General features: G+C 43.4%; 1 protein-coding gene across 2 annotated transcripts in view; it reads left to right on the top strand.

Moving 5' to 3' along the window:
- ksr2 (kinase suppressor of ras 2) overlaps positions 1-13,116 on the top strand; it is a gene marked incomplete at both ends in the record, with an annotated part of 68,754 nt that extends 55,638 nt beyond the window's left edge. For both annotated transcript variants that reach the window (XM_080532411.1, XM_080532410.1), the window contains 7 exons: positions 1,163-1,211; positions 1,549-1,916; positions 7,391-7,487; positions 7,699-7,832; positions 10,806-10,940; positions 12,273-12,402; positions 12,970-13,116. In XM_080532411.1, coding sequence (XP_080388537.1) covers positions 1,163-1,211; positions 1,549-1,916; positions 7,391-7,487; positions 7,699-7,832; positions 10,806-10,940; positions 12,273-12,402; positions 12,970-13,116 — 1,060 coding nt within the window. The remainder of the gene's footprint in view (positions 1-1,162; positions 1,212-1,548; positions 1,917-7,390; positions 7,488-7,698; positions 7,833-10,805; positions 10,941-12,272; positions 12,403-12,969) is intronic.
- Between the last annotated feature and the right edge of the window lie 3,148 nt (positions 13,117-16,264).

The following is a 16,264-nucleotide window of genomic DNA, read 5'->3' as shown; positions in this document are numbered from 1 at the left end:
CCACTGGTCAAAAGGGGACTCAAAGTTATTGGAGCAAATATGTTTCGGTGACAATTTCAATGTGTGAATGCCGACCAGACAAACTCGCAGGGCTAATGTTAACATGGCCTTCGGTTCACGCTACAGTTGGGATGCCAACTGGATTTCACTTGCTCTCTGATCAACTCTGTGGCTGTAGGGAACAAGCGGAAGCAGAGGAGGAATGATGAGATGCCTGTGGACGTTAGCTTATTAGATTATCATATCAATCTATCACAAATCACATGGCAAGGTCGCTTTCTTTACATAAAAACAAGAAGGGTCATGATCATATTTATTAAAAGTATGTTTTTATAGTATTCACTTGACTAAATCAACACGACATTACGTGTTAGATCGATGTAATTATGACTGGATCAATCAGTGGAATCACCTTTGCTCTCTTTTTATTTATATCTATCTGTCTCTTTCTGGGCTTTCTCTCTCTCCCCCCTCCTCCTCTTCTCTTTCTCCCCCCCCCCCCTCCTCTCTCCCTCTGCCTTCTTTTTTTACAAATGTGAATACATTAATGTGGTTATGAAACACACATTCTTATGATTTAATTAAAGCCATGCAGTCTCCTTCTCTGCATCTCCACACTCTCCCCCAGTATCAGCTGGCAGATTCTCCTGTCTTAATGGCCTCTTCCCTGGGTTAATGAGGGCCTCTCGGCCCTGGCTGGATCCACTCATTAGGACAGAAGGAGGCCCTTTCAGGGGCCACAACTCCACAGGCTACGCATATCATTTCACACACACACACACCGGGCCAACAGTTCTCTGTGTGTGTGTGTGTGTGTGTGTGTGTGTGTGTGGTGTGTATGTGTGATGTGTATCTCTATGTATGTGTCTCTGTGTGTGTGTGTGTGTGTGTGTGTGTGTGTGCTGTGCGTGTTGAATGTTAAGCATAGCAGTACTAATGATCATAACACTGAGGGTTCTGAGAGGTTGCATAGAGAATGTTAGCCACCTAGATTGACAGAGTGGGAGGTGTGGTTGAGGAGTTGAAGCGGGTTCAACACAGTGTCTTGTATAATCAGGTGTATGAATCATGTTGGAGTGCCCATATGTATCATTCTGATCGGCTCGTGTTCATTCTGAAGTGCTTCTGAGCCCATCTCCACACCCCCCTCTCTTGCTTTCAGAAACGAGGGGAATCCTGTACTGCAAATTGAAGTGGAACCTACATCAGACGTGAGTTGCACTTCTTTCGATACAGTGTCGCTATGAAAACGACGTTGTGTTGCCGTGTGATAATCTTCTGTAGTTCGCTGTGCCTAGTTCAGCAGGGTATATAGAAACCAGTCCCTTTCAAACCACTGTGGACCTCACATCCAGCTGTATTCATTCTCTCAGTTTCTATGTGTTATAACCATACCTCTGTGGTGTTACAACGCTCATAATAGAACACCATAAAGACACAATCATAAGTCACAGCTTTTAAGAGTCAAAGCTCCCAGAAAACAAGACCTCCATTTTGACCATATTGATCCTTCCCCGCCCCCCCCCCGGCACACACACACACACCCAGAACGAGGAAGGCAATGACGAGGCGGAGGACTCGGATGATGAGTTTGAGGAGATGAACTTGTCTCTGCTGTCGGCCCGTAACTTCCCTCGCAAGGCCAGCCAGACCAGCATCTTCCTGCAGGAGTGGGACATCCCCTTTGAGCAGCTGGAGATCGGCGAGCTCATCGGCAAGGGTCGCTTCGGCCAGGTGTTCCACGGGCGCTGGCACGGCGAGGTGGCCATCCGCCTCATCGACATCGAGCGGGACAACGAGGACCAGCTCAAGGCCTTCAAGCGGGAGGTGATGGCGTACCGGAACACGCGGCATGAGAACGTGGTGTTGTTCATGGGCGCCTGCATGAGCCCACCACACCTGGCTATCATCACCAGGTGAGTTGCCGCCCGAAGAGCCGCATTGACTTGGATCATGAAAAGCCATTTACAAATCAAATTTATTATTATACCCAACGTGTACCCAGGGAAGGGGGCATGGATGGGGTCAAATTCTTTATTATTCTTTGTTGCTGTGCAATTTCTCTCAGGCTGTTATGATATTATGATATGTGAGTCGTCAACCAATCAAATTGTTCAGACTTTTATTCTGAAATTTTAAAATAAATGTCAACGTTGTTGAAAATCAATTACACGCTCGCTAGTCAAGCCAAAATATTGCAATGCAATGGATTCTGTGAGTATTCCCCACTACTCTACACTAACTAGGTAGAGACTGGGCCTCTGATTGCTTATTATTCTCTGCAATTTCTCTCAGGCTGTTTATGATATGATCCAAAGTGTCATGGCTGGAAAACCTACTTGGCAGCTTCCTACTCATGAATCATATCCATTTGTGCTCAATCATTAACATATCACAGACCTTTTAAAAAATTAGACACCCTTAAGAATACAACATTTAAAAACCCAGTGGAGGATTTAATGAGTTCCATATAGCAGAAAGCTATCATCTTATCATCTTGTATATGCTGCAGCCTCCTCACCTCCAAGTCTCCTCTTAGCCACTTCATCCCCTGATGGCCACCTCATCCTCTCTGATGTTGAAGTGGTTGTTATCACCGAATCAGCCTGCTGAATGTCGAAGTGAAATCCTCGCAAAGCTATTGTGAAGTGCTTCATGTAGCCTAGAGTGACCCGTCCTCGGTTGTCCTGGGGCCCGGATGTGCTCAGTGTCTGACTGGCTCTCCGACGACGGCCTTGTCTTGTGGATTCATTGTCAGACACAGCTCCTTTCCATTCTGTGTGGGGCCACGGTGTGTGTGCTCTGGGTGTGGCAATGAAGCGAAAGGCATTGCGACCGGGAAGGCGCGCGCGTGTGTGTGTGTGTGTGTGTGTGTATGTGCGTGTGACCACTGATTTGAAGTGCACAGGCTTGAGCAACCTCGGATGTGCACCCATTCCCCACGACCTAGCGTGTTATCTAGAGATCGGTGCTTACACTCGGAGTGGCCTTCTTGGACCTTTGGAAATTCGTTTATGTAAATGCATCCCTAGACGTCACCATGACGTCGCCTAGACTAACCCCTATTAAAACAAACAAACACAAACTGTCTAAATTGATTCACATGTTACACAAACTGTATAAATTGACTTACATCTAAAGTCACTCCTGAATCAAAGCAAAATTGTTTACTTCTTCACAGTGGAAATCATATATTGTTTTTATGTTTTTATGTGAAAAACAACATTTGCATTTTATCAACAAACAACAAAGAACCGAATAGAAGATTGCGTAGGTCCACATGTTTGAAAGAAGTAGCATTATTCCTTTTAATTCCCTCCCTCATTTCCCCATCTAATTCCCTCCCTCATAAGTATTTTTCAGTACAATAATATTGTTCCGTCAGAATACATTTGTTTGGATACATTTGAAAAACTCTCTCTTCTTGAGAGAATAACAGTACAAAGGAACCTCACAAAGGGAGAAACACCATCCTAAAAAGAGGATTATACGCATGAATCAGAGGTTTGATGTTGTATTAGCACTACGGTCCTGTACATTTAAATGCCTCAAAAAGTAAAATGTCCAACATTTATGTTGTTGACTGGCCTTCAAACCTGGGCTGCAGGTACGTCTCCAGACCATGTCAGCCCACTGAACTCAAGTCTTGGCTGCTTATTTTTTTGAGTATGGCAGTTCCACTTTCATATTTATATTGTTTATTGGCTAGAGATAGTAGCGAAAGACAGGAAAGGGTGTGTCAGCAAGTCATGGGCCGGATTCAAACCCATGCTGACATGGGCCTGTGTGTGTGCACTATTGGCCATGGTGCTAGAGCACTGGACCACTCCGGGCCACAAGTCTTGATTTCTTGGTGTTAACATGAGTCTTAGGCAAACATTGTAGCGTTATTATATTCAGCTTTTTCTCTCTTGCTCTCAGCGAAGGCGGTCGCATTTTCCCTCTCTCTCCTCCCACTGTCTTGTCTTGTCTTGTGTGCCTCCGGAGCTCCTCTTTTCGAAACTATCTGAAGTAAACATGGAATTGATAAGCTGGTCTCTCAATGCAATTGACAACAAATGTTCTACAAGAAGCTCAGATTCGGGGGGACCTGTTTGCCCAGATGGCACTTTCGCCACGGGCTACATGATGGACTCGTGGGAGAAATGGAGGGTTGTGTGCCTGGCGATTGTCTCCGTAGAGGACATCGAAGACGTCTACCTATTTGGATTTATGATAACAGGACGTCTGCTAATTGGATTGAGCATTGCCCTGGTCTATTGGAAAATTGGAAAGACGGCAGCTACCCAAGCAGCCCATAAGCTGCCCGTCATGTTAAACGAGATGGGCAGAGCAGTAAGTACTCAGACTGTTGTGATATCTGAACTGGATCGCAAGATGAATAACTTTTTGGAGAAACTCACTGCTTTGCAAGACGAAGTCAAGTTGAGATCCACAGACTTTAGGGGAGAATAACAATTTGCTGTTCCCTCGCTAACCCAAACATCTAATCTCCATTCCGGCGCCATTCCCTGCCCGGCCCGGCAAGGCCGTTTGCAGAGAACTCCCCCAGAAGAAGATTCAAGATTCACATGCGAAGACGCGCTCTTCTACACCCCCCCCCCCCCCATCCCTCATGGACACCTGCTGTTGACTTTTGGACTGGGCCTGATCGAGGTCGTCTCCATAGCAACCTGCTGTGTTATCGCGATGACACTCTGCGGAATGAGCCACCGAGATTGTGGAACAACCAGGAGGAAACCTTCAGCATACACACACACAAACACGGACTTCCTTCAAGGACTCACACATACATAAACATGCACGCACCCCACCCCATCCCCCCCGCCGTGGCAGCATAGTGCGCCGCGATTAGAATAGCAGATGTTAAGAACAACACACAGGTGTTTTCTCTCCTACAGAGGGTGACCCCTCCCCCCCCTCCCTCCCCCCACCCCTCCCCCGTTAAATTGTTTCCCCTCCCCCCCTTTTTCCTTTTCCTTTTTTTTCTTCATTCTATGGTTGTATATGTTTTTATCCTGTTGTAAAGCGCTTTGAGTTGCATTTCATGTACGAAAGGCGCTATATAAATAAAGTTTTACTTACTTACTTACTATTGTGTATCATGTATAGTATAGTTCATCTGCCTACCAATATAAGCTAAGGAGAAAATAATAATCTTAGTCAAAGTGTAATCTTTCCCTTGTACTGCAACACAGCGGCACCTCAAGCAGCCTCACACGCAGCAGATGGGGCGGAGTGAAGCCAGAATGCCACCCTGTGTCTCACTGTGACAATTGCTTCTCAATTGTTCCACTGCAAATGACTCCATTAGGGTAATCTTGTTCCCAGACACTTCGCGAAAAATGTGAAAAGGTCTGGAGGACCAACGCGTCAATCTTGGCCTTCGTCAAGCCAATAGAAATAGCGTCGAAAACGGACGACGCATAGGCATTGGCCTTACCTCTCGTCAATAATCTCACACAACACTTTACCAGTGCTTGTGTGTACCACACGTTTCTGAGAGCTATGCCTCACAGCTGTGTGATTCGCTGAAATCAAACTAATATTTTTACTCAGTAAATTCACTCCCACTAAGGCCAGTTTGAGTCATTTTTATTCCAGGCTTAGTGTTGTGACAAGACAATCATGAGGGTAATAAATGTAAAACTACACACATGACCCTGTGTGGCTCTAACACGTCACATGTTCCATGTTGTAAACATGTCACATGTTCACGTCACATGTTCCATGTTGTTTACAATAGGTTGTATGTCATGATAGTTATGTTGTATGCCATGATAGTTTTGTGAGTAAAGGCATGTTTCTTGGACAATGGCACTTTTCCATGAGAGACCATGTCCCACTCCAGATTTTTCAGCACTGGTGCACTGGTGTTTTTTTTAATGCATTGTGTGCACCCAGGTGATATTGAGGAGAATCAGGTCCCCAAAAAGTCCCCCCCCGAAAAATCACCCCAGGCTAGGGAAGAGGCTGGGGGCATTTTTAGGGCTTTTTTTAGGGCCGTTGTCAGAGGCCGATAAACATTTGAGGCCTTGGGCCAAGCATCGATGCCAAAACTCTCAGTGGCAAAATCGCCATAAGTGCCCAGACACGTTGATAGGATTTGTGCTTCTCAGAAGTCTCTTGAGTGCTGATGGCTCGAAATCAAAGCATGTTCCACAGCAGTACTTTATGACTTATTACTCATCACTGCAGAGCTTCTCTTATTGTATTGAATCCGCATGAACCAGCCCAGGACTAATACAGGCAGAGAGCAGAGACAGCTCACACATGCACAACTTAACAAAGAGAAATTGGCTCATTCCAGGTGGGGGGTTTTCATAGGGGAAATAAATATAAATATTGATTGTTTGTCTTTGATTGGTCATGAGTGGCTGTGTATGGATTGATTTGCTGGTAGCATCCGCAGTGTGGAATAATCATTAGACTGGGAGTCACTGCAGGTTTTTATCCTTATACTGCCTAATTACTCTGTTTTTCAAAAGCCTGCAGGGTGTTCAGAGTGTTTGGTGACTGTATTACCTTTTGATAAGCAGAGTGCCATGGAAAGCTGTTCCTGTTTCCAAGCTCGTCTCACACACACGGCAGTGTGTCTGAGGTTTGTGAGGCAGGGGCGGTAATTGATGACATCAGCTGTGATGTTTACCTGAAGCTGAGGACGGTGCGTCAGAGTCTCAAGAGGCACCATAAGGTTCTTCGTCTAAGTGATAGCCCAGAGAGATGCTAAATATGGCATCTTGTCACCTTGCGACTTCCAATGAATATGCATGACACCAGCACCAGTGTGTCTCTGTGGCCTTAGGTCATTCAGCAGTCACTTACACCGAGGTGACACAGTTGGGGTTGAGAGGGGGCTTGGGAATGTGAGTATGTGTGTGTGTATGTGTGTGTGTGTGTGTGTGTGTGTGTGTGTGTGTGTGTGTGTGTGTGTGTGTGTGTGTGTGTGTGGGCAGCACATTGTAGCCTTCGTGTCCTTTCACGGGAGACAACATGACAGAAAAATGTGCTGATATCCGAAGCACTGAACCGGTGCACTGATGAAATGACTGTGACAAGTCTAGTTGAACAGGGTTAGCTCTAACCGGCGGAAGGGGGTAAGGGTTGGGGGGGGCGGAGGAGGCCTGTCATTCCTCCACTGCGATACCAAATGCTCAGATTATGGTCAATTGGAGATCTGATGTTGAGTGATTAGCCCCCCACACCCACAATGACATGGATATAATCATCACAGCTGTCACAATATGTATTCAATTAGCAACGATTAGCCCCCTGGTATAGTTGTGGCCTCTGATTCCATGAAACAATGCATATCAGTGTAATTAATAAGGCCCCAGTGTACTGTGGGGTGTGTTTCTAATCACGTGTAATGCTTCTCTTCCTCTCTCAGCTTGTGTAAAGGCAGAACTCTGTACTCCGTGGTCAGGGACGCCAAAGTAATCCTGGATGTTAACAAGACCAGACAGATTGCTCAGGAGATGGTTAAGGTAACGCTCTGAAAACACCTTCACTTTTCATGATCACAGCATACAACGATACACAATAATTGCTTTGTAGAAATGGCTGAAATGACAGGCTATGTGTGTGTGTGTGTGTGTGTGTGTGCGTGCGTGCGTGCGTGCGTGCGTGCGTGTGTGTGTGTGTGTATGTGTGTGTGTGTGCGTGCGTGCGTGCGTGCGTGTGCGTGTGTTGTTTCAGGGGATGGGCTACCTCCATGCCAAGGGGATCCTACACAAGGACATGAAGTCCAAGAACGTGTTCTACGACAACGGCAAAGTGGTCATCACCGATTTTGGACTCTTCACCATCTCTGGGGTTCTCCAAGCGGGCAGGTAAGGGGGCTTTATGTTATGTAACGATTCATGTTTGACATGAAGTAGCAGGGCTCGAAATGCAAGCAGACCTGGCTATCAGCCTGTACTGACACGAGTCGTGCTAAAGGTAAACACCCCGCTGCTTGACTTGGCCCTGGTTATAAGTCAGATCATCTCACTACTAAACCCCTCAGTGAGACACAAAGCACACATGAGTAATCTCCCCTGTTGATGCAGTGTTTTTTTTTTTTGCGGGTTATTATTATAGTCTTTTATTGGCTCATTGGGTCTGTATTAGCGCAGAAAATTATACGGATCGGAGGTAATCTCTATTTAATTTGTCTCTGTGAAAGTCATTAATGTCTTTCTCTCGCCGCAGAAACCAACTGCTCCTGAAATGCCAACCGCCTAAAACCTCCACCCCCCGCGGGGGATTCAAATCAATCTCCCATCTGAATCTATATATAAAGCAGCTTAACAGGTTGCCTCTGTGTTCAGGGAAAGAAAGGAGTCTTTGTTTTATCTTGATGTTGATTGAGGCTCTATGTGGAAGAAATGACTAAGAAATGGCCTGTAATTGTGCCCGTAAAGTTGTCATAATGGGATTTGTTTCAATCTGTCACATTAATTAAAATCCCCCAGGTGATAGATGCATTTCTACTAATGAAAGAGAGTGTTGTTAGGCGACACGTGCTTTGCTGTAATTAGCACAATCAGTGGCATTTTGATTATTATACAGAGGTTGAAGTGCTTCACAATGTGAACCTGCTGGGATGGTAGGGGTGCACCATGGTAGCATACTGTAGGGGTGCACCATGGTAGCATACTGTAGGTAGGAGGCTATACGTGTGAGTGTGTGTGTCTGTGGTTGTACAACAGAGAATAAACCACTTGGCTATGAGAGGCTCTCATACACCTCATTACCACCACAAGCTTCCTCTGATGCTCTGACAGATCGTGAGCTTAGAATTATAAGGTTCTATCTCCGTTTCGGGTAGTTCAGAGATATTGAGCGTCAACGTTTTTACATTCCATTATGTTTTGTGAGATGGAACCTTTGTATTTGATTAATTACTAACTAAAAAATGTAAACATTTTAAAAATAACACCACACAGGCATTAATATACACCTAATGGATCAGATTATGTAAAAAACTCAATTTTGACCAAAAATGGAGATAGAACCTTATAACGTCACGAGATACCAAGAGCGAAGAGTCTGACTGCAAAAAGTCAAGCAATGCTTTAACATGCTAAACAAGCACATACTGTACATCTGACAGTCATTGTTATGGTTTTTCCAATAAAGAAAGTTGCCAAATCCTCAACGTCTCACTATCTTCTGAAAACCAGTACAAATGGGATAATAATTATACACTTTACCAGGCAGTTCATTTCTCAGTGAACAACCCCCACTGTGTTCTGTGCTTCATTCTCCATGACGCACATGCGCACACACACACACACACACACACACACACACACACACGCACACACACACACACACACACACACACACACACACACACACACACACGCACACAGGCACGCGCACGCGCACACACATAATATGTATTATTATTACTGATTTAAACATAACGTGGAATAAAAAGTGGTCATCCTTTGCCATACAGAGAGAGCAAAAGGAACATAACAGGAGCATACACAGCGATGAATTCTGAAGCATTGAAAGATATCAACATTTTATGAAAGTTTAAAATTGCACGACTGACATATCACAATTTTATGAATTGCACTACTCATTGCACAACCCTCCCCCCAAATCCCTCCCCCAAATACATCCCCTCATCATAAATAACAACCCAGCTAAGCCATCTAACCATCAGCTCTGACAGAATGACATGCTGCTTTGCTGCTCCCTGTGCGTTTGCACAGGAACACTTTGTTAGAAGGTGAGTCAGATGTAATTATAGGGAAATGCCAAAGATGGACAACCACTCGTTTAGTGCCAATTGCTCTCCTTCAGGAGACGTGAGGTGTGAGGCGATATGCTGGCGATACACAGCCAGTGCTGACTGGCAGGTGAATACAAGTCTCATTTGCTTTTTCTCCTTTTCTCACAACACAAGCCCGCAGATTGGTTGGATATATTTTTCCTATGGAAAACCTCAACTGGAACTGACTATCAACAGAACATGGCAGTTTTCCATATTGAGTATGAGTGTGTGTAGAGGGGAGGGGGGTCGAAATTAAGCCATCGCTTTCCATTGAGGAACATGATTCAACATATTGTTTGAAATGTCATCATGTGAAATATCATTCCAGTCTATCATTCCACCCACAGCACTGGTTCTTTCGGTGATGCTGCTGATAGCTGACAGCGGGCCTATGTGAGCTCTCAGGATGAGTTTGGCAGCTGTGGCTCAGGAGGTAGAGTCGGCGTCTAATGATTGCAAGGTCGGCGGTTTGATCCCCGGCTCCATGTGTCGAGGTGTCCTTGGGCAAGACACTGAACCCCAAATTGCTCACAATGAGCTGGCCGGCGCCTTGCATGGTAGCTTGCCGAATGGGTGAATGAGAGGCCATTGTAAAGCGATTTGGAATAAGGCGCTATATAAATACAGTGCATTTACCAAGTGGTTTGGAATGTCAGGATGGTTGTATTCTAGAGGGAGATGGTGCCTGGCACCAAATTAGAATCATCTCATGGTGTTTGAGTGCATCCAGTATGTTTCACTTACGTGAGAGGTAGGAGAAACGAGATTTTTTTTAAATGCCACTTTTCCGGTTGTGTTGCAGAGCTCACAGTACGAGCATGAATCCGAAAATCGATGAATGTGTAAGCTGTAGTACAACTACAACTATGCGTATGCTCATCTGCAACGTTTACAGTACAAAACATTTCTACGTGTAGTGCATTCATGTTACAGAAGGAAAATGTCGGCCTGGACATTGAATGAAAAAAATCACACGCTGTTCAGAATTCAGACAGTTGTTCTTGTTTTGCCCCGTCTGTCTCTCTGTCTGTAGCAAGAGGGAGGACACGCTGAGAATCCCCAGCGGGTGGCTGTGTCACCTTGCCCCGGAGATCGTCAGCCAGCTCTCCCCAGAAACAGAGGAGGACAAGCTCCCTTTCTCCAAACAGTCTGATGTGTTTGCTTTTGGGTGAGTGTGTACGTTTTTGGACTTACTTCTTTTTTGGAGTCCTATAAGAAACCTCTCCGCTATTTTCTTTCTGATTTCCCAGGGTCCCTCTCGTTTAGTCTCGGGCTGGTTTCAGGCCTACAGTATTCTACGTCGTGGTTCTCTTCAGGGTCTTTCTCTTATAGTTCGTCTTGCTCCTAACTTATGTTTTGAATCGCTGTACCACTCCATGCTCCAGGCCAGTATGTCCATAGTTTTCTTCTTTCGCGGTCCTCACCAAGGCGTTTGCGGGGGTGGACACTGCTCTGTTGACTCCTAACACAATTGCGTTTTCAGATGGGGCCCCCAATGTCTATCATTGTAAAGGAGGCGGATGCAGCGTTCAGTTCACACACTTTGTCCAGCTGCTCTGTTAGATAGCTAGTGTTACCTCGAGGTGACCCCCCCTAGCCTTTTTACATATTCAAAACCCTCCATAGTTTGTTCCTTGCGAAAGTGCTATTTTTATGCTACTCATCCCAGTCATCGACATAGCGGTGGAGAATAAGATGTACTGCTCATTTGTAAAGAGAGAGGATGTTTGCTCTCAGGAAATGTAGGATGATCATTTAGAATTGGTATATCATGTAAGTTTATCCCCATTGAAGTGAATGTATAAAACACAAGTGTGTTCCTTTAGAACTGACTGAGATCGTGCAGTCTCTCAGTTGCAAGTTGTTGATGCTACTGCCCCTTTTGATAGATTCAAACCATGCATGGCAGAAATGCAGGTTTAGGCTTTATCATCTCTTATGCATGGAGGTCTGTCTTAGGTCTGTCATTGTGTCCCCATTCACAATGCCTCATCACCATGTTTCTCACAACTCACAGATTAACCCAAGCTGATAAACGCTGAGTTGAAGCTCTGCAGCTCATCCAGAATGTGGCCTCCCGTCTGGTGTTCAACCTCCCCAAATTCTCTCATGTCACTCCCAAGAGAAATCTTAGCGAGGTGCTGGCAACGGAGCAAATTCCAATTGAAAGAGATAGAAGACGCACTCTCAGGTTCCAGATGCAGAAAAAGTGATTTATTAAGACAAATTAAGGTCTTAATAAATCACTTTTTTGCATCTGGAACCTGAGTGTGCGGCTTCTATCTCTTTAAACTCCCTTTCTTCTCACCCGTCACTGGCTCCCAGTAACAGCTCGCATCAAATTCAAGACCCTGGTGCTCGCCTACCAGGAGGCAAAGGGAACAGCCCCTACCTACTTGCAAGCCCCCAAACACCTGCCCGATCACTCCGCCCTTCCATGTCGACTGGCACAACTGAAAGACTCTTCCCATGCTAACCTTTCACCCCTGTGCCGTTTCAGCACTATCTGGTATGAGTTGCACGCACGTGAGTGGCCTTACAAGAACCAACCCGCTGAGGTGATCATATGGCAGGTGGGCAGCGGGATGAAGCCCAACCTCACCCAGATCGGCATGGGGAAAGAGATATCGGTGAGTGCTTTGGAGATAAGGTGTGAACTGCTCCTGTGGTAGCAGGTATAACATATCATTCCTGAAATGCATTTGCACCACTCACTGCCCAAGGTAGGGAGCAGACGGCAGGTATGTCGTCTGGCTCAGAACTCGAGGCAGCTTACTTTTTTTTTTACATTGCCATTTAGCAGACATTTTTATCCAAAGCGAGTTACAACAAATATTATCTGTCATTGCACTGACAATTATCTGTCAAATGACATGAGTCATCTCGATCCATGTTATCATCTTTACACACTTCATGTGTAATGAATCTAGAATATTTGAAAGTTTCACTTTTCGAATTCAATTATGGAAAATAATGAACTTTTCCACAATATTTTATTTTTTTAGATGCACCTGTATATGATATGGAAAGTTACCCTACAGACCCAGAACCTCTCCTGGGATTACTGCTGAGATAATGACTTTGATATCTTGCTCATGCTGTGTAGGGTTTCGAGTCTTGATGCTTGTGCTGATACAGTTGTCTCTACCTGTGCCAACCTGCTGGGCCTCTGAAACTGGGTCTTCTCTCTCCCCCAGGACATCCTGCTCTTCTGCTGGGCTTTTGAGCAGGAAGAGAGGCCCAGCTTCTCCAAGCTGGTGGATCTGCTGGAAAAGTTGCCAAAACGGAACCGTCGCCTCTCCCACCCCGGCCACTTCTGGAAGTCAGCTGAGTATGTCAAATAAGTTAGGGGCTAAACAACAACAACAACAAACAACAACAATAACATCTATAAAATAAACAATAAAAAAACACCCACTACTCACAATACTCAGCTCCCTATGAGTGCCACTATATCCAAAAGCCAGTCGGTGAGACTGTCACTGCCCAGACTGTGTGTGAGCCCTCATGGCGTGTTTGGAACACATGTGTGTAAGAAAACATTATGTGTAAAGCAAAGACCCCCTAGGCCATGCAAACTTGATTTAAAGGATTTAACATTATTTCATTTTCAGAAAAGTGAAAGTGAAAAATCGAAATAAAAGTATCAAGTAAGCCTAAATGCATGAACATGACATGTATGAGAAATATGACGCTACTATTTCAGTCTGATTATTAAATACATGAATGAATTTAAGGACCCTAGGTGAGATCTCATTTTAAGTCATTGGTGTTCCCTACCTCGATTCATGTTAAACAAGTGTACTGAATTCATGGCTCATTCCTGACCAAAATAATTATAATAATAATATAAACTAATGGAAAATAAAGAATAATAATGGAAAAGAAAACTATGGATTAATCATATTAATGGGGCAATCTGGGATTCAAAAACAACAAAGCCACTTTTTTTATTTAAATAAACAGCTGAGAGATGGGGCTGGAGGTAACCTCTCTCAAATTCATAGACGAAGGTATGGGTGCAAGGATTTACCATTTTAGAAAAATATAACTTACATTCATCAATAATAAATGGATGTACCTCATTCATTTAAAAGTAAAAAAAATATATCTACCAATCCCAGATGGCCCCTTTAATAATAAGTTATCATCCTTTTTGTTGTTGTAAAGCGAGGCATCTGTTAAACATTGAATCAAGTTTGCATGGCCTTCATATAGACTTCCCAGCATCCTCGGAACTCATATTTTTGGTTTATTGTTTAATCATGTGGAGGATATGTTTTTGTTTGATTACTTAAATGGCCTGTTCAGTTTGTTTGTTTGTTAATTTATTTTATTTATTTTCTCAATGTCACAAATGTATTGACATTTATTTTGTGTCATGAGTCACGTACATGAATCACTTACTGAAAATGCATTTTCTTTTAGAACAAATGCAGAACTTGTCTTTTGTGTGTGTTTTCTTTTTCTTGTTTTGGAAGAAATTGTTTTTATAATGAATGTAATTATTTGACAGATTGTGAAATGTGTATGTTGACGTCATTGCCTTGCCATATCCCTTGTCTGTCAACTGTCTCTCATTTGTCATTGTACCTCATGGTCTCTCATGTGTGGATGTGTTTTGTACATGTTTGTCTCTAAAGCTTTATCTAAAGTCATTATTTACTACTGAATGTGAAAACCCCACCCTCCCACCTGTAGGGATGGATGGTGCCGTGAGTACCTTGGTAGGAAACTGTTCTCCGATTGGCCTGTGCTTTGAATTATATTGCCTGTGAACACTAGTGAGACATTTAAACAGCCTTTAAAGCTGTGCCCTTTAGCTGTTGAGTCAGTCAACCTGACAGACAAAACGTATCTCACCCTAATGTGAACACTTTGACACTTGAAATGTATCTCTTTAACACCTACAAGCTTGCTAAACACCCCTGGAGATATGCTGTTACTGAGCCCATGGAGAAGCTAGCATATTTACTGACTTTAGCATTTTAATGCTGCTAGAGGAGGGTAGACAGGCAGAGCTGTACAGCTCAACATATGTTCATTGATGACATTAATTCAATCCATTTCAGGAATTTGTCAGCCCTCAATGATAAAGCACTTTTTGAACAGATACAATGATAGACTACATTTAGCAACAGGACTGTTGCATGCTTGTTTGGGTTGGATTGTTTGTCCAAATTACAAAATGTGTCTCTTTACCTTGAAAGCAGAGGGACTTCAATCCACTGAGTTTATTAAGTACCATTAAGGGTATGCTATTGTACCCCATTCTCTCCTATTGTGTTTTGGTCATCAATGTTAGCTATTGGTGGCTGTGGCTGAGTTAACAAGTCCAAAACGTGGATATTATCCCCCCTGACCCATAGAATACATTCAAGGAGATAAAGCTTGTTAGTCATTTTGTAGTTTGGTCGAACCTCCCCTTTAACACTTCAGAGAAAACCTATAGAGACTCTGAAGAAGCTGGCCATTTCTTTATATTTCCCATTGATAAGATGGAGCTTAGAATGCTACTGAATCATCTAATTATGGATAAGTGGCTTATTTAGAACGGTATAGTATTCTGGGATCTCCTAGCCATGTCTTATAGATACAGACAATCCAATCATGTAAAAAAAAAAACATTTCTAGTACACTATTATACTACACATCTGCCAGTGTTGGAAATGCATACAAACAATTTGCTGCTGTTTTTTGGAGTACATCTGTCTATTTTGGAATTGCTGGAATTCAGATATTGTAAGTGAATAATTTATATTTGTACTGTTTACAACTTTTAAGTGCATGAGATGGACAATGAAGGATCAATTCTTGTTATTCCCGAAAAAAGGGGAATCCTTCAGCGCTATATATTATGTGATCACTGGAGTATTTTCTGATGAACTGCTGTCCAAACAGGCTTGTCAAACAATATGGTTACAACAGGTAATACAGTTATACTGCAGGCTTTAAAAAATAAAAATAAAAATGTTCAAAAGCGATGTTAAGAGAATGATTGTAATATTATATTTATACAGTATAATAGCCTATCGTGAAGAGAAATTACAAATTGTGGACATGCTGGAATCGAACCTCACTAGAAAACAATCATCGTTAAACATTAGTGCCAAGTGTACATAACAGATTGCAGAACTTGTTTTATCGTCAGTTGCCGTAAATCAATATTTCATGTGAATGTTTTTTTGGCTTATTATTTTGAATGTACGAATTGTGTTGTGGTTTTCTCGTATTTTTGTTCATTCCGTTTCTTTTCTCAAAGTTTTCCTTCTTATATTGCATAAGCATTGATGCTGTGTTTCTTTTCTGATTCAGTCTTTGTATTGTAGAGTATAGCCGCGAAAGCTTGTATTTAATGATGCCTTATGGTCCATGGCTTAGTGACTGGTAGATTTTATCACAAGCTCTTTATTTGCACTCATCCTCTACAAAGTGTATGACAATAAAAGATGTTTTCATTTTAGACGTTTTTATCGTTTGTTTTTGGTCATC

The sequence above is a fragment of the Nansenia antarctica genome, assembly GCF_963989245.1.
Source record: "Nansenia antarctica genome assembly, chromosome: 5".
NCBI classification, from domain to species: Eukaryota; Metazoa; Chordata; class Actinopteri; order Argentiniformes; family Microstomatidae; genus Nansenia; species Nansenia antarctica.
The sequence above is the reverse complement of the archived record's forward strand: the minus strand, read 5'-3'. Positions and strand labels throughout refer to the sequence as shown.